This window comes from Pipistrellus kuhlii, unplaced genomic scaffold, assembly GCF_014108245.1.
Source record: "Pipistrellus kuhlii isolate mPipKuh1 unplaced genomic scaffold, mPipKuh1.p scaffold_m20_p_18, whole genome shotgun sequence".
In the NCBI taxonomy this organism is placed as follows: Eukaryota; Metazoa; Chordata; class Mammalia; order Chiroptera; family Vespertilionidae; genus Pipistrellus; species Pipistrellus kuhlii.
The window spans coordinates 3,038,540-3,062,874 of record NW_023425493.1 but is presented as its reverse complement, the minus strand read 5'-3'; the positions used below and the strand labels follow the sequence as shown (position 1 = coordinate 3,062,874).

At 41.1% G+C, this 24,335-nt stretch overlaps 1 protein-coding gene and 1 pseudogene across 6 annotated transcripts in view; both read right to left on the bottom strand.

Annotated features, from left to right (window-relative positions):
- Positions 1 to 22,783, bottom strand: part of LOC118721757 (Golgi pH regulator) — a 37,729-nt gene extending 14,946 nt beyond the window's left edge. For all 6 annotated transcript variants that reach the window (XM_036443042.2, XM_045582960.1, XM_036443044.2 and 3 more), the window contains exons 1-7: positions 22,619 to 22,783; positions 11,039 to 11,098; positions 8,913 to 9,016; positions 4,790 to 4,896; positions 4,340 to 4,441; positions 1,436 to 1,556; positions 753 to 833 (exon numbers count right to left, since the gene is read on the bottom strand). In XM_036443042.2, the coding sequence (XP_036298935.1) occupies positions 753 to 833; positions 1,436 to 1,556; positions 4,340 to 4,441; positions 4,790 to 4,896; positions 8,913 to 9,016; positions 11,039 to 11,098; positions 22,619 to 22,660 (617 nt within the window). In that variant the 5' untranslated portion in view covers positions 22,661 to 22,783. The remainder of the gene's footprint in view (positions 1 to 752; positions 834 to 1,435; positions 1,557 to 4,339; positions 4,442 to 4,789; positions 4,897 to 8,912; positions 9,017 to 11,038; positions 11,099 to 22,618) is intronic.
- Positions 7,596 to 8,144, bottom strand: LOC118721771 (annotated as a pseudogene).
- Positions 22,784 to 24,335: the final 1,552 nt, after the last annotated feature.

Here is a 24,335-nt window from a genome sequence, read left to right as displayed (position 1 = left end):
TTCTATGTATATTCAGCCTTTAGCACAGCCTGGAGTAAACTAGGCTTTCTATAATTACTAAGTAAATAGATATGTGAATAATAAATGAAGGCAAAGTATTAAAACCAAACGGTTATTCTGCAGGTTACTAATAAGTTCTATAGTTTTCTTTAGCTATGAATTATAACTCATTGTTCTAATTCCTTTACATGTCAGTTCACTATTATTATCTCTTTTACAGATGAGGAAACCAAGACATAAGGAGAAGAGTACCTAGTTTAAGGTCACTGTGAGTTGTAGGCCAAGGATTCAATTCAGACAGTCTGAGTCTAGAGCTTATGCTTTTACCAAGAAATGCCACTTTGAAAACATACAGTTTAAACATGCTTTTAAAATAATAAAACAATAACAATAGTTGAAGACCTGAAGAATTTTTTTTTAAGTAGTTAAGAAAAAGGAAGTTGAAAAGGTTGAAGACAGGCATGAAAAAGTTCGTAAACATTCAGGATAATAGACTTTTAAAACATCCAATGTAGAATGCCTTCAATTATAAGTTATTCCAATATTTCATCGCAAGAGAATTGATCAAAAGGCAGGAAGTATGACTGTATTTGAAAATTTTCTTTCACACAGGACTAGACACTGTCTTTGATCATACGTGAACTTACAATGGAAATGAGTAAGATGAAATTCCCCGTTAGCACCAATGCACAGTAACATTTCTTGTTGAGAAATTCTAACCGTTCAAGTTGTTTAATGAGCTGCTCTCTTACCTTTTCTTTTTGCTGATGATCATGTCCATGGTCTGGAGCAGTCGCCGCTCCAGGGCGAGGATGTCGACGTCCGTCACATTCCTATAATAAGCACAAACTGCTAGCAATGTTTTGGGGTCCCGTCCTTGGGCATAACACAAGGCAGCTGGAGAAACACATATACCTCAATTGTTACCCAGCAATTCAAGAACTTTTTCCAGAGAAAATGAAAATGAGCACAAATGTTGTCCTTTTCTATAGCTAATACTCCCGGGTCTCAGGACAATGGAAGGGAATTAGATGTCCGTTAGTCTTTCTTAGCTTTCAGCCAGTGACATTTAAGATGCACATGTGAGCACAGTTTTAACTTGGCATTGTCTGTTCCACTTTTGGGAGGAACTAATTCGTTGGGATTAGCTCACATTACTGTCCACTGTGTCTTTAAAAAGGGGTGGGGAAAGGGGTGGAGAGGGTCAAATTGAAATTGTCATTAAAATAAATAATGTAGGACAAATAAGGGCAAGCAATATAAGTAATAAGACTTATTTAGAAAGATTGCTAGGCCAATGCCCATAAGGACAGAGGAAAAGAATAAAAAGACAGAGTTAATAAGTCTGATATTTAAGTATTAATGATGGCGGCATGGTATGACATTTGTGTTCAGGAAGAAGAGGAAGAAAGAAACGAGAGCGAGCTCTCATTACCTGAGGAAGTAGGACATGTAGGTGTACGGGCAGTTGACAGCACCGAATCCAGAAAGAAGAGCCATGAGAGTCACACCGATCACACCCACGCGGCTGATGAGCTGTTCTATGGACAAGATCCCTAGAAACAGGCAAAAACATTAATTTACCGTTAGCTAAGGTACAGCTGCTTACTGTGCTGTCACTGTAAGCAGCCTGGGGTCCTTTTATAGCTCCTGTCCCTCGTTTCTAATATCACAAATTTGAAACAAATTCACCTCTCTGTGGTTTGATACTAGTGGCCTGATATTGGTGCACATTAAAAGGTGATTAATTGGGGGAAATATTTTAATATTGCTATTTTCCCTTTTTCTATAATAGAAGTGTCAAAGATGAAGAAAATTAGTAAAATATATATGAAAATCTTCCTCCTGTCAGAGTCTGGGGTGCTCTGTGGGACCCAGAGTCAAGTCCCCATCCACCCAAGGCACCTCAAAATCTGTGAGACCCAGACCCAGCAGGCTCCGCCTCCATCAAGCCCTGCCGGGTGGGGGCGCAGCCTTAGGTCCCTGGCCTGGCACCAGGGTGGGGGGCATGGCCTAAGGTCCCCCGTCAAGCCCCACCAGGTGGGGGGGCGCAGGCTCAGGTCCCCTGCTCCGGCCCAGCATCACGCAGACTCAGGTCCTCGCTGACTGCTCCTTAAGGCTCGTTACGGGAACTCAGCCCCCACTGTGGGCGCAGCCACCTTGTGTTACAGAAACCCCACCTCTGCTGTGGGCGCAGCCATGGAAACCCCACCTCTGCTGTGGGCGCAGCCATCTTGTTATGGAAACCCTCGTCTCTGCTGTGGGCACAGCCATCTTGTGTTATGGAAACCCCACCTCTGCTGTGGGCACCACCATGTTGAGTGTGATGGTTAATTTGCATATTCTCTATTTATTCGCTAGGATAGTTTATATGAGAGCTATCTTATCAGCATCTCCCTTCTCCAAACCTTTCCCTACACTGACATGGGCACACTTACTCTATTATCACACCCTAAATTCCTATCCAGAGCATTAGTTACTTTCCTGATAGAAAGATAATAAGATGTACTTTCTGACCTCATGGAACTCATAGGTGAATGAGTTCATCTACTACCTTGGCAAGACTTAAACTTTTTTTCATTCACTGATTCAATAAACAGGTGATAAATGCTATGTGCTAGGTTGCTCGCTAGGCACTAAAGATACAAAGATAAATGTAGTTTCTGATCTCAGGGAACTCATAGGTGAATGAGGAAGTAAAAAAACAATTATACATTTTATATAAGTACATTGAGATGGGAGCAATCAGTATTCTCTAATGAAGGCCAAAGGAACAGACGAGAGTTGACTATTGAGAGAATAAATCAGCATTTCCCAGGTAGACAGGGGGGAGGGTTTCCAGGTTGATAGAACAGCTCCAGAAACTTCGAGGGCTGGAGGGCAGACACAGAGAAAGTCAGGCCACAGAGCGTCTTGTACGCCAAGTTGAGTTTGAATGTTTTTGGTAGGCTGGTGTTTAACTTTTTTGGCCTTCTTTAATGTTATTTAACATTTCAAAATAGTTTATAAAATATACAGTTGTTTATGATGTTGCACATGCTTTTAAAAGCTGCACATTTCCTCTGTTCCTCCTGCAGGAGTCTCATAACCTCCCTCTTCCAAATCCCTGGCACAGGAAACGAGGAGACACGGAAGGAAGCATGGGGAGAGGCAGATCCTAGGCCTGGCTCATTCATTATGCTAACCCCTTCCTAGCATGCTCCTTATACTGCGGAATTGGAGGAAAGCCAAAAGTTCTTTAGATTTCCTCGAAGGCAAGGTCTGACTGTTCCCGAGGCTGCATCAAATTCACCTGCCGTGTGAAACCTCAAATGCATTCGTAACTACAATATGTGGGAATAACAACAGCACCTGGGACACAGGTTCAATGGTCTGGTCCCTGATGTCACAGTCCTAAGTGGCAGGTGATGACTTCAGTGGGTTTTTTCAGGTTTAGTCCTGTGGTACTTCTACGATGCTATATATATATAATTTTATAGATTTTCAGAGAGGAAGGGAGAGATAGAAACATCAATGATGAGGATCATTGACCGGCTGCCTCCTGCATACCCTCTACTGGGGATCGATCCTGCAACCTGGGCATGTAGCCTTGACCAGAATCAAACCTGGGACCCTTCCATCTGCAGGCCAACGCTCTAACCACTGAGCAAACTGACAAGGGCTACACATATAGTTTAAAAGCTCCAGTATAAAAGCTCTGGTATGTTTATTACAGGTGAGCTCTCTAATTGATTTTAGGTAAATCTGTATATGTATTTGTGAAGTAGTTCTGGAAGAATTTGTTAGTCAAGACATTTTTGTTTGAAATTAGGACTGTTCGTGACCTCTTCCTGGATTTAAAATGAGCTTCCTTGTGTGAAGAGAGATACTGTTTCTTAGAAAGTTTTCTATTTTCACTAATTGTGTTTTATGTCACTGCTCTTTCCCCAAATCCATATACCCCCTGAAGAGAATCTTTAGCCTTATGTTAGCAGTGGCCACAGACCCTTTTGGGAATCTGGTAAAAGCTTATGGACATCCCACCCCAAATACACATACAAATATAGTCCCATGATCACATATAGTATCAGGAGACTGGAGTTAAAGACACCTTTGTCCCCTCCTTACTCCCTTGAAGTGTATTCACTACCCTAAGCTCAAAAGCCTCTTTCTGAAAGGAAAAACTGGCATTTGGCACCTCTTAGGATGGAGGGACAATTTGGTTCAAAACCAGAAAACTTTTAGAGACTTAATTTGCTATATTTCTCACAATCAGAAGTTTTAAAAATGATTTTTTTTTAAATATCAGAAAATTATAAATAACCCATTCCTTTTCTCCCCTCAACACATACGCACTCACCGTGTTTTGGGCTGAGAATGGGAAATGGATCTCCTAGTTTCCAGAAGAAATACATAAAAGTCAGCCATAAGAGGCAGGAGAAAAGCAGCCGCTGTTTGTGCACTGAGAGGGAGGAGACAAGACGAAGGTTAAACAGATACAGGCTAAAGAGCTTGCTCTACTTAAAAGCTATGGGATAACACTAATTTATATTTGGCTGGCTTGTTCACTTGGCAAATGAGGGATGGAACAATGTAATTTTTAGAGAACGCATCCTTACCACTTTAAGAGAAACTTGGCTGAAATTAAGCTGTGGGTTGAGTTAAGGGAGATGATCTGATAGTAACAGAACCAGATCTGTGACAGGACAAATACCCTAATCGTTTATTCAATATTTATTTTGTGCCAGCCCTTTAAGATGCGGTGTGGGAGGTGGCCCCAGACTACAGCTCCCGAGGGTCCAACACTCACACAGGCGGATGTTGCTCACAATGAAGTAGCCGATGTAGAAAGGCACCAGGAAGACCAGGATCAGCAGAATGACGCACAGGTTCAGCTTCCAGTGGAAGTAGCGGGAGCTGCAAGACACGGCCGAGCCTCAGAGGAGGGAAGGGGCGCAGCTGCCACTTCCCATAGTCTCTCAGAGGATCTCCTGCTCTTTGAACTGAATACTGAATAAACCCATCTAGCTAGTCAACGAGGCTGTTACTACCTGCTCATTTATAGAGAGCAGGAAAAAAGTCCCAAGAGGTATGTATCATCATCTTAACCTCTTAAATTTTCACTTATTAAGATGAGAATGTTAGTGTTCTAGTTACATTCATAGACAATGTATTGCCAGAAGCTAATTCCAGCATGTCAGCAGGGCTGAATCATCTGGAGATGGCTGAGGGCATTTCCCCAAACCTGAAAAGGATGCATAAATGATTGCTTGCTGCCAGACAGCTGAGAGCATTTTAATCTACATGTTATTGCCTCCTACTGGCCAAACACCTGAACAGCTAAAGGCAGTTCCTCCAATTTGACAATGGATTCTGTATATCAAACTTGGCCTTTGAGATTATATATATATCGTGCCTTACGACAAGTTGTGTTAATAAAAAGCAAGGGGTCCAGAGATACAGGAGAACTTGGTTTCTTTAGCTAAGTTTTCTCTGGCTCCCCAAAATGCCTTCCAAAATTATGTTTCATATCTGGACTCTTGATTAATTTATACACAGCGCCTTCTCCAGACCCCCACCATGTATAATAATATATATGAACATACATTATTACTGACACAATGACTATTGCTTCACTCACCACTGGGAATTTTATTCTGAGAATTTAAAAAAATGTTAATTAGCTTAACGTGTGCTATAAAGACTCAGAAATACTTCTTCTGTATCTTGTGGTAGAGAACTAAACATCTGATTTGCATGACTTCATTACTGCATCTAAATATTTTATTTATTAAAATATTTTAGAATTTTTATAGTAATTTTATTGAGATATAATTCAACATTCAAAGTGTACAATTCACCCAGCCGGTGTGGCTCAGTGGTTGAGCATTGGTCATAAACCAAAAAGTCACAGTTCAATTCCTAGTCAGGGCAGATGCCTAGGTTGTGGGCTTGATTGCCAATGTAATGTGTGTAGGAGGCAGCTGATCAACGATTCTCTCTCATCACTGATGTTTCTATTTTTCTCTCCTCCCTTCCTCTCTGAAACCAATAAAAATATATTTAAAAATAAAATCAAGGAAAAAAAGTGTATTAATTCAATGGGGTTTTAGTATATTCAGAGAGTTGTGTGAGCATCACAATTAATTTCAAGCATTTCTAACACTGCCCAAGGAAATCCTATACTCATTAGCAGTCACTCGCCTTTCTTACCACCTTTCCTGTCTAGGAAACTTTCTGTCCATACGGATTTGCTATTCGGAACATTTATTATAAATGGAATTGTGTAATATGTGCTCTTTAGTGACTGGTTTCCTTCACTTAGCATAATTTTTGTTTGTTTGTTTTGTTGACCCTCACCTGAGGATATTCTTTCCATTGATTTTTTTTGAGAGAGTGGAAGGGAGCGAGGGGAAGAGAGAAACATAGATGAGACACATCAGTTGGTTGCCTTCAACTTTCATTCCGACTGGGGTCGGGGACTGAACCTGTAACCCAGGGATGTGCCCTTGGCAGGGAATTGAACCTGAGACCCTTTGGTGCATAGGCCAACACTCTAACCACTACCAGCCAGGGCCATTTAGCATAATTTTCCAAGTTTTACCTATACTGTAGCTTCTATCAATACTTCATTTCTTTTTATGGCTGGATTATCTTCATTCCATTGCATAGATATATCACATTTTGTTTATCCATTCATTTGTTGGTGGACATTTGGGTTGTTCTTTTTAGCTATTATAAATGTGATGCTATGGACATTTGTATATAAGTTTTTGTGTGAACACGTTTTTATTCTTATTAAATACCTAAAAGTGGAACTGCTGGGTCACATGGTGACTATTTAATTTTTTAAGGACTACCATTGTTTTCCAAAGTGGCTGCACCATTTTAATTCTCCCTGCAGTGTATGAGAGTTCTAATTTCTCTGTAGCTTTGTCCATACTTGTTATTGTTATTTTGGTGTGTGTTAATTCTCATCTGAGGATACTTCTTCATTGATTTTTTTAAGAGAGGGAGGGAAGAGACAGAGAAAGAAACATAGATTGGTTGCCTCCCATATGTGCCCCCAACCAGCGTCTGGGATTGAACCTGCAACTGAAGTATGTGTGAATTAAATCTGAGACCCTTCAGTCCGCAGGCCAATACTCTAACCATTGAGCCACCTGGCCAGGGCATTACTGTCTTTTTTATTATAGCCACCCCAGTGGGTGTCTATAATAAACTACAAAGTGGTATCACATTGTAGTTTCTTTCATCTTCTGTGGAGTATCTCTTCATGCGCTTATTGGCCATTTCATCTTATCTGAAGAAATGCCTATCCAGATCCTTTGTCCACGTTTCAGTTGTGTTATTTGCCCTTTTATTTCTGAGTTGTAAGAACCTTTTATATTCCCTAGACAGAAGCCCTTTTCAGACATGTGAGTCCCGTACACTGTGGACTCTTCCAGACCAGGAAGGTTCAGGTAATTCCTTTAGTTGTTGGTTTGAGTTAGGACTGTAGCAAGTGCTCCCACACTGCATTCCCAGATCACAGTTCCCAGGCCTGACTTCTCTAGGATGAACTATTTGTACCTCTGCAGCAAGGAACATCCCACCTTTATTTTCTTTTTCTTTTCTTAACAAAAACAACTCAACATCATTTATTGTCATCTAGTAGTTACTTAAGGTTATTGTAAGCCAATATGAACAAATGGGTAAGACATGTTCTCCAAACAAAGGACACCATAAACACAAACTATATTGTTTCTCAGTAACTCCTCACTTAGCACTCAAGTCATTTCTAGGTGGAGACACTTTGGAGCAGAGTAATATTATCTCCTTTCAGCATGATCCGATCTAGTTGTTTTCTTGACTTTGTTTTAGAATGAATCTCTTCTGCATCATCTAATACGAGGTTCATATACTCATCAAAACCAATGATACAGCCTTCTATTGTATATTCACTTGTTCATAAAGCCACATCTGAATCCGAGATCTATTTCGCAAGTATCTGAAGATGAGGTTGATGGGCTGCACCATCACCTTCTGCACCTTCTGGCCCTGGCCGCGGTACGCCATGGTGGAAGCTGACAAAGACCACGCTGAGCCCCACGCTAGCCTCCGAGCCACTCCAGGAAGAAAGAACCGGAAGCGGAAGTGCGCGGCGCTGGCATAGCGGCCGGCGCAGTTCCTGGAAAGTGCTTCTCTCCCACCTTTATTTTCAATCTTGTTTCCAGTAATTTTTTTTTAAGAGTTTTAAATAGATTTATAGAGAGAAGAAGGGAGAGAGAGAGAGAAACATTTATGTGAGAGTGGAACATCAACTCAACACATGCCTGGGTTACGGGCTCAATCCACAGTGTGTGTGTGTGTGTGTGTGTGTGTGTGTGTAGGAGACAGCTGATCCATGATTCTCTCTCATCATTGATGTTTCTCGCTCTCTCTCTCTCTCTCTCTGAAATATATATATGTGTATATATATATATATATATATATGTATACATATATATGTATATATGTATATATATGTGTATATATATATATTAGAAAAAAAGAAAGAAACCTGTAACTAACTTGGAGGAATTCTGACCCTCTCAGGCAGAGATTTGTCAATCCCCAGCACAATGTGGAAGGCTGGTACTGGAATTCAGTCAGAGAACAGCTGAGAAAAAATAAAACTTCTAGGAGTGAAGCCTCAGTAGGATGAGCCTCTTAGGAACTTCTTCTCAATTAATATCTCAGAGCTAGTGGTCAGACCTTTTCCCTGCTATTTCACAATCTTTGTCAAACCCGCTACCAGGTGGTTGGACCCACGTTTAGTGTTATGATTTCAGCACTGAGACTGAACTACCCACACGGCGGGCATTTTCAGCTATGGGATCCAAGAAAGCCACCTACTGCACAGAAAGGCGCACAGATCTCTCCCAGAGGAAGCCATTCATTCCCTCACTCACCTGCTGTTCAGCACTCCTAAGATCTCAAAGATGATGAGCTCAAACATGGTGCAGGAAAACGCAAAAGTCACGGAGAAGATCACCTGCACGACATACTGACGGACCTGTGAAAAGCCACGCAGAGAGTAAGGGTCATTTTCTTGTTTGAAATTCCGAATCGATCATCTTCTGGTTATAAGCCAGAAAACTTATTTTGAAGAAATTCTCCAGTCATTAGAAAGAGGGGCACAAAAGTAACTTGCCTGGAGCTAAAGAAATAGATGAAAGTAGGTAATGGGAATGCAGACTGGTGCAGCCACATGGAAAACAGTATGGAGTTCCCTCAAAATATTATAGTGCAGCCGAAACCTGTTTGGTTCAGTGGTAGAGCGTCGGCCTGTGGACTGAAAGGTCCCAGGTTCGATTCCGGTCAGGGGCATGTACATTGGTTGCGGGCACATCCCCGGTAGGGGGTATGCAAGAGGCAGCTGGTCGATGTTTCTCTCTCATCGGAGTTTCTAGCTCTCTATCCCTCTCCCCTCCTCTCGGTAAAAAATCAATAAAATATATATTTTAAGAAAATTATAGTGCAGTGAAGGCCTGGGGGAGGGGATGGGAGCAGGGTACAGGGGTCAATGGGGGGAGGGGGGAAGGAGAGGGGAAGGGGACATTTGTAATACTTTCAACAATAACTTTTAAAAATTAAAAATGGAACTCGTTTTTGACCCAGAGACCCCACTTCTGGGAATATATCTGAAGAAACACAAAACACTAATTGGAAAGAATACACGCACTTTGTTCATTGCAGCACTGTTTATAATATAAGATTTGGAAGTAGCCAAAGTGCCCATCAATAGATGAATGGATAAAAAACTGTGGTGCGTTTACAGAGAGGCATAGTACTCATCCATCAGAAGGAGGAAATCTTACTCAAATATATGATTTCACTGATTTGTGGAATCTAATGACCAAAACAAACAAACAAACAAACGAAACAGAAACAGACTCATAGTTACAGAGAACTGACAGCTGTCAGAGGGGAGAGGGGGTGGGTGAAATAAAGGGATAAAGCTTTAGGAAAACCACACACACACACACACACCATCCTCATAGAAACAGACAACAGTATGATGATTACCAGAGAAAAGGGGGGTAGGGGCAGGTAGGAGAGGGTAAGGGGGGATAAATAGTGACAGAAGTAGACGGTATGGTGAACACACAATACAATATACGATGTATCGTAGAATTGTACACTTTGAAACCTGTATAATTTTATTACCTAACATAATTTCAGTAAAATATATAAAAAATAAATTAGAAATTAAAAAAAAAAAAAAAGGTGTACTTCTGAATCATGGGTCACTGTTACTATCATCCTGTGGAGGGAGAAGTTAAGGCATAAGAAAGTGAAGGGACAGGGTCACAGCAACACTTAGAATTCCTGATGCCACTGACAATAGAAATGGCAGGTTTACGTACAAAGGTTAGAGCTAAAGGGTTTCTTCAATGCTCTGCAGGCCCTGGGCCAGTTCCGGACCCCCCCCCCCCCGGAGGTCTTAAAGCCTTGAGCAGAACAGAAACTCTAGAATCCCGGCTCTTTCAGTCAAGAGCCCCATCTCACCTGGGAGGCTGAATGGAGAATACCCTAGGATGAACTCAAAGCAGGCTGTAACCATGGAGCTTTTACTAAACGAGGAGGATTGGTTAGGAAAAGTCCAGTTGAGGTTGGTATTTTTCTGAATTAAATGATTTTGGTATTAATTTAGGATGTAAGATTGGTCATTGATATTGAAGGTCAGACACCCAAATGAACAGGAACATTATTGAGACATAAGTTAAATTCTCTCCCAAAGAGTAACGGTTTGCTTTTGGTGTGCATACTGATGTCACCAAGGCATGGCATTTCTTATTCTTGACTTCTTGGCTATATACATGGCTTGCTTAAAAAACAAACAAACAAACAAACAAATAAATAAAAAAGCCATTTTATAGGACTCATTTGACAAAAACTTCTATCTTGGAAGTGAACATGACCTTTATTTTACTTTTCTCTGTCTAGTTTATTTAACGTGAGTATTCTTTCTGCCCCATTTTAAAACGATTTAAACTCATACAGTATTAACATCATCAAGATGATCTCTTCTCACCTCGTAGTCCTTAAACAGTTGGCGCATGAAGAAAAGCCACCCAAATCCGAAGAAAAGTATCTGAAGGAGAAAGAAGACAGAAAGTCAGTACACAAAGCTTTTGATAAATGCCTTATAGAGTATTTTATGATAAAAGGTCTGCTAACAGATAGTTAATTTCAGATATTAAAGATGAGACCTACTCATAAAAGATCTATTTACTGAAATCCTCAACATTAGGAGTAGATATTAAAATACTCTTCAATCTTTGAAATTATCCATGGTTTAGAATGTGTTTTAAGTTAGAGAAAAATTAAAGTATGTTTTTCTTGTAATCTTTTTTTTTTTTAAGTTTTCTTTAAAAAATGTATTTTATTGATTTTAGAGAGGAAGGGAAAGAGAGAGAGATAGAAACATCAATGACGAGAGAGAATCGTTCACTGGCTGGCTCCTGTACCATCCCCCCTTACCCTTACTGGGGGTGAGCCCGCACTCTGGGCCTGCGCCCTGACAGGGATCGAACTGTGACCTCCTGGTTCATAGGTCAACGCTCAACCACTGACCACACCGGTCGGGCTTTCCTATAATCTTAATGATAATCCTTTTATGAGCCAGAAAAGTTAGCAAATAAAAAGAAGTCAGTGAAACTTGCTGTTTTACAGATGATCCCTGTTTGCAAGTATTTCAAAAATCAACAACAAACAACTTCATGGGAAAGAAGTTATGATTTAAAAAAAAGAAAGTAGTAGAAACAGTAATTTTCCTTCGTGGGGCCTTCTTAGCTTCTGTAGCATGCTTCCTAACCCAGATAAAGTGGTTTCCATCTCAGTGCAAATGCAAGCGACTGCATGTACCACTTGGTGGGTTTGGTTCATCAGAGGCAGCAGCCACATGGCAGCTCTGTTCAGTGCTCAGAAGCTGGTTTGTCTCCCACAAGTAAACAGAACCTTCTACACATATCCCCCCCCCCCCCCCCCCCCCCCAACTCTCTCTCTCCCTCTCTCTCTCCTCTTATATTGGCTAGGAACTTTATTGAAGAATAAAATCCTTTATGCCTTCCCAATGAATTGAGGAGCAAGGGTGAACTCTGGGGCACAGTTTAACGGAGATTCCTCCTCCTCTTGCTGTGCTCCTCCTACTCACCAAGTCCTAGCTTTAGCCGCATGGAGCTGCCTTTGGCTCAGACACACAATGCTTCATATCAAGACCTTGCAGACTCTCCAGTCCCCTCCCACGTACCCTCCAGGTCCCCATATACCTCTGGAAGGCCTCCTCCCAAATCAAAACAAGTTGCTCTTTTTACATGATCCCTCTTCTGCCCCCCTTCCCCTATCAAAGCGCTTACCATACACGTTTCCAATGTCTAATTTAAATAGATAGATTTTTATTCACTACCCACTTATGATTAAAAAAAACTCTCAACAAAACATCAAAATACCAAACTAAAGTTTTTGCACAGTGAAGGAAATTATCAACAAAATGAAAAGACATCATACCAATGGGATAAGATGCACCCAATTAGGGGTTAATATACAAAATATAAGGCACTTATAAAGTCTAATACCAAAAACTCCATACAATCCAATTAAAAAATGGCAAAGAACCTGAATAGACATTTATCCCAAGAGGACATACAGACGGCAGATAGACATATGAAAACATGCTCAACATCACTAATCATCAGAGAAGTGCAAATTAAAACCACAATGAGATACCAGCTTACACCTATCAGAACGATTACCCTCAATAAACCAAGAAACAGCAGTGTTGGTGAGGACGTGGAAAAGAGAACCCTCACGCACACTGGTGGGATTGTAAATTGGTGCAGCCACTATGGAAACCAGTATGGAGAGTCATCAAAAAATAAAAAACAGAGCTGCCAAATGTCCCAGCAATTTCACTTCTTGGTATTTATCTGAAAAAAACAAAAACACTAATTCCATAAGACACATGTACCCCTATGTTCACTGTAGCATTACCAGTAATAGCCAAAATAAGGAAGTAAACTAGGTATCTATTGATAGATAAATGGATAAGATGATCTCTCTCTCTCTCTCTCTCTCTCTCTCTCTCTCTCTCTCTCTCTCTCTTCTCTCATATTACTCAACAATAAAAAGAATGAAATCTTGCCATTTTCAACATGGATGGACCTAAAGGGTATTATGCTAAGATAAAAAAGTCAGCCCTAACCGGTTTGGCTCAGTGGATAGAACGTCAGCCTGCGGACTGAAGGGTCCCAGGTTCGATTCCGGTCAAGGGCATGTACCTTGGTTGCAGGCACATCCCCAGTAGGGGGTGTGCAGGAGGCAGCTGGTCGATGTTTCTCTCCCATCGATGTTTCTAACTCTCTATCCCTCTCCCTTCCTCTCTGTAAAAAAAAAAAATCAATAAAATATTTTTTAAAAAGTCAGACAGAGACAAGTACTCTGTGATTTCACTTACATGTGGAGTGAGGGAGCTATATGACAAGATACACTGGAGGGCATAGAAAGAGACCAGGAAGAAGGAGAAGGAATGGTCATGATTTCACTTACATGTGGAATCTAAACAAAACAAAACAAATGAACAAACAAAAAAGAAATAGATGCATAGTTATGGTTGCCAAGGGGGAGGGGAGAGCAGGGATGGGAGACATTAAAAAAAATCAAACACTTATTGGTAAGTTGTATAAGCTAAATTAAAAAGAAAAACAAATGATAAGTGCGCCAGGCACACACTAAGTGCCCAGTAAATGTTGTGTTAATATTCTTGCTACTTTTACTCAGGGATAGTGAGGCACAAAGTTTGAAAGGGGAAGTAAAAGAAAAACTAGGGAATTTCAGTCAACTACAAAAAGACTAGAAAACCACAGGAAAAAAGACTAGAGGCAAGGGTAAATTTTTAAAAACAGACTCACGCCTAAAATAAATTAAAAATATGTAAAAATAAGTAAAACAATATGCAAAAAACAACTTAGAAACAATGTAACTATTAATGCCTAGATAAACATAAGGGGAGAGAAGATATAAAGTTGCTTCGATGTACTGATTAACTTATCTTTTATAACATGAGTCCAAAGAATATTGAAACTGATAAGTCAACTAATAGATGTAAAAGAACACTTAAGGGTTATATAAAGATATATAAAAGTACAAAGGATATTTAAACATAGAAATACTAGAACAAAAAGCATAATCCTATATAATAAAACCCTAATATGCAAACTGACTGAACTGTAAATGACCGGTCACTATGATGTTCACTGGCCACCAGGGGGCAGACGCTCCACACAGGAGATCAGTGCACTCCCACAGGGAGAACGCTGCTCAGCCGGCGAGTGCAACGGTGGCAGTTCCGACCCCTCAGGCTGAGAACTACTAGCAGGATCGCCTAAGACCTTTGGAAAACAGATATTTACATTCTGATTCATTAACAGTAGCAAAATTACAGTTATGAAGTAGCAACAAAAATAATTTTATGGTTGGGGGTCACCACCACATGAGGAACTGTATTAAAGGGTCGCAGCATTAGGAAGATTGAGAACCACTGGCCTAGGTTAAGAGGTAGGAAGTGGAAGGAAATCACACCTTTGATCTCGCTTTTGTTAATAAAGTAGGAGGTAAGGCCATCTGCTAGGAGTGCAGAGGTGAGGAGGGGAAAAAAGGACTTTGAAGAGAGTGATAAAGACACAGAGTATGATGAGGGGAATGGAACAAGTAGCTAATTGAGGTAAAGAAAAACACACCACGACTCAGTGTCCATCAACTCATGGCACTGGCAAGCCGCACAACTGCCTGATTTTCTACATCAGCCTTCAGGTCCTGAGTTAATAACGGACAAGCTACAGCAGTGACCCAAGTGTGGAGTTTTGTATGTAGGTAAAGAAACAAGAAGGTATGAGAAAGCAGTTTTGAAATATGAATCCAGACCGAGAAGAGGGGTGAGCAGATTAGGAGAAAATACCCCTAGACCACCCAGGAGACCCTCTGGCTACTACCGTGTTTCCCCGAAAATAAGACATCCTCCGAAAATAAGACCTAGCGCATGGAAAGATAAGACATCCCCTGAAAATAAGACCTAGCACAACTTTGGGAGAAAAAATTAATATAAGACACTGTCTTATTTTCGGGGAAACAGGGTATAAATTACTACGAGAGAAGACATTTAAGTTGAGAGTATAAGGCCATGTTTATATGACTTAAGAAGTCATGTCTGCAGTTGGGGGATTTAGGCATTTAGGACTGGGAGTGGTATGACGAAGACAGGTGATTAAAAAGGTAATCTATAACACTAAGAGCACCTGAAATGGATCTTTATTTTTATTTTTTTTAACATATTTTATTGATTTTTTTATAGAGAAGAAGGGAGAGAGTTAGAAACGTCGATGAGAGAGAAACATCGACCAGCTGCCTCTTGCACACCCCCTACCGGGGATGTGCCCGCAACCAATGTATTAATACATGCCCTTTACCGGAATTGAACCTGGGACCTTTCAGTCCGCAGACCAATGCTCTATCACTGAGCCAAACCGGTTTCGGCTTAAAATGGATCTTTAAACAAGAAAAAGAAAACAAGCAAAATGACAATAGCCGACACCGGTTTGGTTCAGTGGAAAGAGCATCGGCCTGTGGACTGAAATGTCCCGGGTTCGATTCCGATCAAGGGCATGTACCTTGGTTGCAGGCACATCCCCAGTGGGGGGTGTGCAAGAGGCAGCTGATCGATGATTCTCTCTCATCGATGTTTCTAACTCTCTATCCCTCTCTCTTCCTCTCTGTAAAAAATTAATAAAATATATATTAAAAAATGACAATATGAAAGGAGGGGAAATGGAAGACAAAGAAAAATAAATCTATGCTTTTAATATTTCTTTGTGGGCTCCTTTCACATCGACAAAAAAGCTTAAGACTTTTACCAAACTAATAATAATAAAAATAAAGGGAACTGGAGAGTTAAGCCCAAGGTAAACATGAATTCTGGTAAAATTATAGAGAATCTAAAAACAAGCAGAAGGAAAAAAAGCATTTTCAAACAGTTTTGCAAATAAAAGGTGCACAGCTTCTTATTAAAAAATTAATATTTTAAAAATTGTATGGTCTTGACCTTGGGACTTTGGAACTGATAAATCATATGACTGCAAAGAAGGCTCAAAATGTGAGCTAGGTAACAGTTGTTTTTATTCACAAAATCACTCCTACATTGAAAATTAGTTCCAGATTAAAAAACAACAACAACACACCAGTTATTAAAGAACTGACTGAAAAAGACCCCTTTCTTGGATCACTTATTTACCATTTTATTCACTTAACAAATATTTCTTAGTGTCTAATATGTGCCAGATCCAGAAGCAGAATGGTGGGCTGCTCTGAAGGAGTTTATAATCTATGGAGGAGAGAGACAAGTAACCACAAATCAGCGTGAACATGTAATTACGTTACAAGCGAAGTAGGTAAAGGGTTCTATGGAGGTGGGAGAGGCTTCTGGGATGTTCATGCTGAAATCTGAGGGAATGAGCCGGGAGAAGGAACTGGAGGGTATGGATGGGTGAAAGGTCCAGAAAGAGAACAGACTGGAAGTCTGAAGGCTAAGGAATAGAGGGCTAAGCAGAAGGTGAAGTGAAAGATGGTGAGAGCCAAGGCGGGGGAGGGAAGAGCTGGGTTTCATAAGACTCAAGCCATGCTAAGAATCTGAACTTTGTCCTGTGACGTGTGAACATCTCCACACCAAGATGTAACCTGAGGCTGAGAGCTTCATTAGTTTACCACCGTAATTTCAGGTTTTCGTTTCAAATAAGTCTCTCAGTTCATATAAACCAGGAAAACTGAGGGGCAGGTGTTTCTCAGGGGCCTGCATCTCCCCAGACAGGTGCTTTTACTAAGTAAATACTGACTAGGTCTCTACTATCTGCAACTGAGCTAGATGCTAGGAACAACAGCAGAGAACAAGAAAGAATATCTTGGACCTCATGGAATTTATACTTAACAAAAACACAAACAATAGTGATAAATGCTAAGAAAAAGTTAAAACAGGGAATTGAGCCCAGCTGGCATAGCTCAGTAGCAGAGCACTGACCTCTGAACCAGGAGGTCCCGGTTTGATTCCCAGTCAGGGCACAGGCCCCGGTTGCGGGTTCGATCCCCAGGGTGGGGAGTGCAGGAGGCAGCGACCGATGACTCTGTCTCATCATTGATGCTTCTATCTCTCTCTCCCCCACTCCCTTCCTCTCTGAAATAAATAAAAATGCATTTAAAAGAATAAAAATAAACAGTGAAATGAGACAGTAGGTGGCTGTAATACAGACTGTACTTTGGGGCTGAGGAGTCAGGTAAAACCTTTCCAATGTGACATTTTTTTTATTAAAATATATATTTTATTGATTTGTCACAGAGAGGAAGGGAGAGGAATAGAGAGTTAGAAACATCGATGAGAGAGAATCATCGATCAGCTGCCTCTTGCACACCCCCTACTGGGGATATGCCCACAACCAAGGTACATGCCCTTGACCGGAATCGAACCTGGGACCTGTCAGTCCGCAGGCCAATGCTCTATCCACTGAGCCAAACCGGTTTCGGCCAATGTGACATTTTTACTAACACCTAAATAAAGATGAAGCAGCCACATAAGTATTGGGTCTAGTAATAATTAATGTCGTTTTTAAACATTCGTTTAAAATCTTGCTTGGCATTGACTTGTATTGACATAACCTTCAAACACGTGGTATCTACAGAACGTGTGAAGTGCAATTAACAAGTTTTGCTTGAAAAAATTTGTGTTTGGTTTGGTTTTTGTTGCAAAACTAGGGCTAAGAAGATGGTGGATGAAGAGCATATTGGGCACTGCATGCTTTACGAGTTCCAATTAGGAAGAAAAGCAAGTGAGGCTGCAAAAAACATCTGTAGTGCTCTTGGTCAAGATGCAGTTAGCGCCAGAAAATGCCAGCGTTGGTTTGAGAAATTTCGCGAGGGAAATTTTTCGTTAGATGACAAGAGTGGTCGAGGCCGTGTGTCCAATTTTGATCAAGAAGCTCTTCAAGCTCTTTTGGTGCAAAATCCTCAAATTACCCAACAAGAGCTTGCGACAACTTTAAATTGTTCACAAAAAACAATTTCCAATCAATTGCGTGCACTTGGCAAAGTCCAAAAGTTTGGAAAATGAGTTCCTCATGAGTTGACCGACAACAACAGTAATCAAAGAGTCACAATTTGCAGTTCGCTCCTCTCTCGTCAAAACCGTTTGCCGTTTTTAGAGCAAATTGTTACGGGAGATGAACAATGGGTGCTGTATGTTAATTTGAAAAGGCGGCCTCAATGGTTGGACAAAAATGAGGCTCCGCAGCCCACGCCAAAACCTGACTTGCATGCGGAAAAAGTGATGTTGTGTGTTTGGTGGAATTTTAAAGGAATTCTTCATTATGAACTTTTACCATCTAACCAAACCATTACAAGTGCAGTGTATAGTGCCCAACTGGAAAGGTTAGCCCAAGCTTTAAGAGAAAAAGAACCCGCGCTGATTAATCGGAAGGGCGTAATTCTTCACCACGAGAACGCATGACCGCATACTGCAAGAATCACTGCTGTAAAACTGCGCCAGTTGGAATGGGAAGTTCTCCCTCAACCTGCATATTCTCCTGATATTGCCCCTTCCGATTACCATTTGTTTCGTTCTTTGCAAAACTTTCTTCTTGGAAAACAATTTAATAATGAAGAATGCCTCAAAAATGCATTGACCGAATTTTTTGCATCAAAATCACAAGAATTTTACAACAGAGGGATTAAAATGCTTCCTGAGCGTTGGGCACAAGTAGTAGAAAACAACGGCAACTATATTGTTGATTAAATTTTGTTGTATTGTTTAAATAAATTCGATTTAAAAAAGTATTAGAAAAGTTATTTAAATATTGTCATTTTTCTTATATCTGACAAAATAGACTTTAAAACAAAAGTTATAACAACAGACAAAGAAAGTTACTGTGTAATACTAAAGGGATCGATCCAACAAGAGGTTATAACCATAGTAAACATATATGCATCCAATATAAGAGCCCCTAATATATTAACACACACACACACACACACACATTCTTAGAGGTCTTTAAGGGAGAGATTGGTAGCAATATAGTGAATAGCAGGGGACTTTAATACCTCATTATCATCACTAGATAGATTTTATAGACAAAAACCCAACAAGGAAACAGTGACATTAAATAACACACTAGATCAAATAGATTTAATTGATATTTACAGAACAAGTCATCCCAAAGCAGCAGAATATACATTCTTCTTAAGTACACATGGAACATTCTCAAAGACAGACCACATGTAAGGACACAAAATAAGTTTAAGGAAGTTTGAAATCATATCATCTTCTCAGATCACAATGGTATGAAATTAGAAATCAACTACAATAAGAACTCTCAAAAACATTCAAACATATAGAGGCTAAATAGAGCATGTCGTTAAACAATGAATGGGTTGGCAAAGACATAAAGGAGGAAATTAAAAACTTCCTGGAAATAATGAAAATGAACACAAAACAATCCAAAATCTTTAGCATTACAGGTCTATCTCAAGAAATAAGAAATATTTCCAATAAGTTATCTAATACTACAACTAAAAGCTCAGAGGAAGCAGAAGGAAGAAAATAATAAGGATCAGAGCAGAAATAAAGGACTAAAAAATAAAAGATCAATGAAATAAAAAACTGGCCCTTAAAAAAGATAAATAAGATTGATGAACCTTTAGTCAGTCTCATCAAGAAACAGAGAGGACCCAAATAAATAAAATCAGAAATGAAAGAGGCAAAGTAACAAACAGCCACCGCAGAAATATAAAGAATTGTAAGAAAATACCGTGAACAACTATAAATACCAAAAATTTGGACAACTTGGATAAATGGACAAACTCCTAGAAACATAAAATATTCCAAAACTCAATTAGGAAGAATCATAAAATCCAAATAGACCAATAACAATTAATGTAATTGAAGCAGTAATAAAATAAAAAATACCCAGCAAACAAAAGCCTTGGACTGGATGGCCTCACAGGGTCTTACCAAACATTCAAAGAACTAACACCTATCCTCCTTAGACTGTCCCAAACAGTTCAAGAGGAAGGAAGACTTCCAAGCTCTTTTTACAAGGCCAACATTATTCTAAATCCAAAACCAGATAGACACCATAAAGGAAGAAAATTATAGGCCAACATACCTGATGAATATGCTATAGATACTAAAATCCTCCAAAAAAAATTAGCAAATGGGACCCAACAATACATTAAAAAATCATACACCATGATCAAGTGGGATTTATTCTGAGGATGCAAGGCTGGTACAATGTTCACAAATCAATAAAAGTGATACATTACATAAACAAAATGAAGGATAAAAATCACATAATGGTATCAATGGATGTAGACAAGCATTTAACAAAATTCAGCACTTATTTATAAAAATCTCAGCAAGGGGGGAATATAAGGATCATATCTCAACATAATAAAGGTTTTATATGACAAACCTACAGCAAACATAACACTCAATGGGCAAAAACTAAGTGTTTCCCTTAAGATCAGGAACAAGATAGGAATGTCCACTTTTACCAGTCTCATTCAACACAGTACTGGAAGTGCTAGTCATAGTGATCAGAGAAGGAGAAATAAAAGGCATCCAAATGGAAAAGAAGGAAGTAAAACTGTTATTGATATTGTACATAGAAAACCCAAAGTTTCCACCAAAAACTACTAGATTTAATAAATGACTTTGGCATAGTAACAGAGTACAAAATAAACATCCAAACATCGATGGCATTTTTACACACCAATAACGAACTCTCAGAAAGGAAAACCAGAGACAATCCCATTTACCACTGCAACAACAGCAAAAATATTATATATACCTAGGAATAAACTTAACCAAGGAGCTATTGTAAAAGACCTGTGATTAGGCTGGCAGACAGAAGTGGTTAGGGACAATCAGGAAGGCAGGCAGGCGAACAGTTGGGAGCCAGCAGTCCTTCATTGTGAGAGGGATGTCCGACTGCCTGTTTAGGCCCGATCCCACCAGCAGTCCGACATCCCTTGAGGGGTCCCAGATTGGAGAGGGTGCAGTATGGGCTGAGGGACACCATCACCCCCGCATGAATTTCGTGCACCGGACCTCTAGTCAGTAAATAATAAACAAGTGCTGGTGAGGACGTGGAGGAAAAGGAACCCTAGTGCACTGCTGATGGGAATGCAGACTGGTGCGGCCACCATGAAAAACAGTGTAGTTTCCTCAAAAAATTAAAAATGGAACTGTCGCTTGACCCAGTGATCCCACTTCTGGGAATATATCCTAAAATCCTAAAACATCAATCAGAAAGAATATATGCACCCCTATGTTTAGACCAGTGTTATCTATGATACAATAAGATCTGGAAACAGCCCAAGCGCCCATCAGCAGATGAGGATAAAAAAGCTGTGGTACATTTACAAAATGGAATATTATGTGCCTATCAAAAAGAAGGCCCTTTTATCCTTGAGGCTGCATAAGTGGATCTGGAGATTATTGTGCTAAGCAGAATAAGCCGGTCAGAAAAAGAGAGATATGACATGATCTCACTTATATTGGAATCTATTGAACAAAATAAACTGATGAACAAAATAGTGCAGAGACATGGATGCATGGAACAGACTGACAGATCTCAGAATGGACGGGGGTGGGGCAGACTGGAAGAGATTAATAACATATGCGTATACTGTATATGCATAGCCAGTGCACACAATGTGATGAAGGCCTGGGTTCGTGCAAGGGTTGGTGGCTGAGGGAAACTGCATCTATAATACAGTCAACAACAAAAGAAAATATGAAAAACAACTATATGCTAATAAATTGGACAATTTGGATGAAACAGACAAATTCCTAGAAACATACAATGTTCCAAAACTGAATCAGGAAGAATCAGAGAATGTAGACAGTTTACAACTAGTGTAATTATGGCAGTAATTAGAAAATTTCCAACAGACAAAGATCCTGGACCAAATGGCTTCACGGGCGAATTGAACCAAACATTCAGAGAAGCACTAACACGTTATTCTATTCAAATTATTCCAAAAAATTCAAGAAAAGGGAAGACTCCCAAGCTTGCACGTGAGGGGACCCCCATTCAGCTATGAACTAGAAGGAGGAGAGGACGAATGCTGTGTCCACGCACAAAGAAAACCTCGCGCTGTGAACCTCTCCAGGGACGGCGCAGACCCGTCCACACCCGGATTCACGTTGACCACGAACCGCGCCGCCCACGTGTCCCCAGGAGCCGCTCCCATTGGCCGCCGCGCCCGGCGCCGGAAGCGCGCTCCCCAGCTCAGGGGTCCGGGGCTCACCGGAACCTTCGGGGGCCGCTCCGGTCTCTGCGCGCTGCGGCCGCCCGACCCCTTCCCAAACCGGACGAGAAAGTGGACCGAGGGAGAGGGATGGAGGCCGGGCGGGGCGCGACCGCCGCAGGCCGCCTCCCGACCACAGTGGCGGACGCCCGGACGGACGCGACAAACCCCGAACCCTCCCCGCGCTCCGCGAACGGTCGGAGCGGCGCGAAGACGACTCTGTGGTCGGACCAGCGAGGCCGAGGTCCGGGCCGGAGGCGTGGCTCACCTGGGAGGTGATCATGATGCTGGAGTCTATTAGGAAACTCATGGCGACGTGCGGGCAGAGCGCGCGCCTCCATTGCCTGAGCCCGAGACCGCAGCAGCTGGGGCCCCGGCCCCTTACATCTGTGGCCTTCGCCCGGGGCGTCGGCTGGCAGGGACCGGGGCCGCTCAGCCTGACGCCATCAAGCTGCGCCCGAGCCAGCCAATCAGCGGCGACACCGACTGCTTCTCCGTCCAGGAGTGGGCGGGACGGACGCGGGTTGCCTAGGAGATGAGGGCGGGGCCAGGCAGACACCATTCTGGAAGCGGGGCTTGATTGGAGGTAGCCTGGCTGAAAGGGTTGGAGAGATAAGATACTGTGGTCTTGCCCTAACCGGTTTGGCTCAGTGGATAGAGCTTTGGCCTAAGGACTGAGGGGTCCCAGGTTCCATTCCTGTTGAGGGCATGTACCTTGGTTGCAGGTACATCCCCAATATGGGCAGGAGGCAGCTGATGGATGTTTCTCTCATCAGTGTTTCTCTCTATCCCTCTCCCTTCCTCTCTGTAAAAAATCAATTTTATATGTATATATATATAAAATTTCAAATTATATATATAAAATTATATATAAAATTATATAAACATAAAAATCACACACACACATCATATATATATATATATATATATATATATATATATATGATGCTGTGATCTGAAAATCCAGAAGCAGTGGTAATGCAAGGTAGTATTTTCACTTGTAAAGCTGAAGTGGGTGGGGCTGATCTAATATTTTATTTATTTATTTATTTAAAAATATATTTTATTGATATTGTACAGAGAGGAAGGGAGAGAGATAGAGTTAGAAACATCGATGAGAGAGTCATCAATCTCAGCTGCCTCTTGCACACCCCCCTACTGGGGATATGCCCACAACCAAGGTACATGCCCTTGACCGGAATCGAACCCGGGATCCTTCAGTCCCCAAGCCGACGCTCTATCCATTGAGCCAAACCGGTTTTGGCTGATCTAACATTTTAAGTGGTAACTCCTTTTTGTAATGGTCACAGTGGTCATAGCTAATAAGATGAAGTTAATAATGATTGTTATAATGAGACCATAAGCCAGGCATTGTGTTCTAACTGTTACGCCTTATACTTGGCTCCACAAACAACGTCACAGATAAGATGAGGGAAGAGTGGAAAGGCAGGTGAGATTTTTAGCAAATACAGCTAACCAAGTAAATTTCTGATGTGATGACAACAACAAAGCCCTCCATCTCCAGCAAGGGAGTGATAATGTCGTGCCAGGTACCCTCATGGTACTCCATACATAGAGTGCTGCATTCTTTGTACCACAGATGAAAAAGAATGATGTGTTAATGCACAAATGAAATATGTACATAGATCAATATGGGTGAAAATCTCTCATGTGCCCTGAATGGGAATCGAACCGTGACCTGCTGGCTCATAGGTCGAGGCTCAACTCCTGAGCCACGCTAGCCAGGCTACAGCCTCATTTTGGATATGCTGAGCGTGGTGCTCACTTAGGCTGTCCTGTCCTGGACCTTGATTGGTTCAGCTAAGTTAGAGTTCCCTCTGAATCAAGTGCCTGGCTGTTCTCCAGGCCGGATTGCTGAGGAATGAAGCTTTAAGGAAGTATGTATCCCTGTACGAGCAACTTCACTCTCTGCACCTTATTTCCCTCATCTCAAAAAGAGGGAAAGTAATAGTAGCTTATTTCAT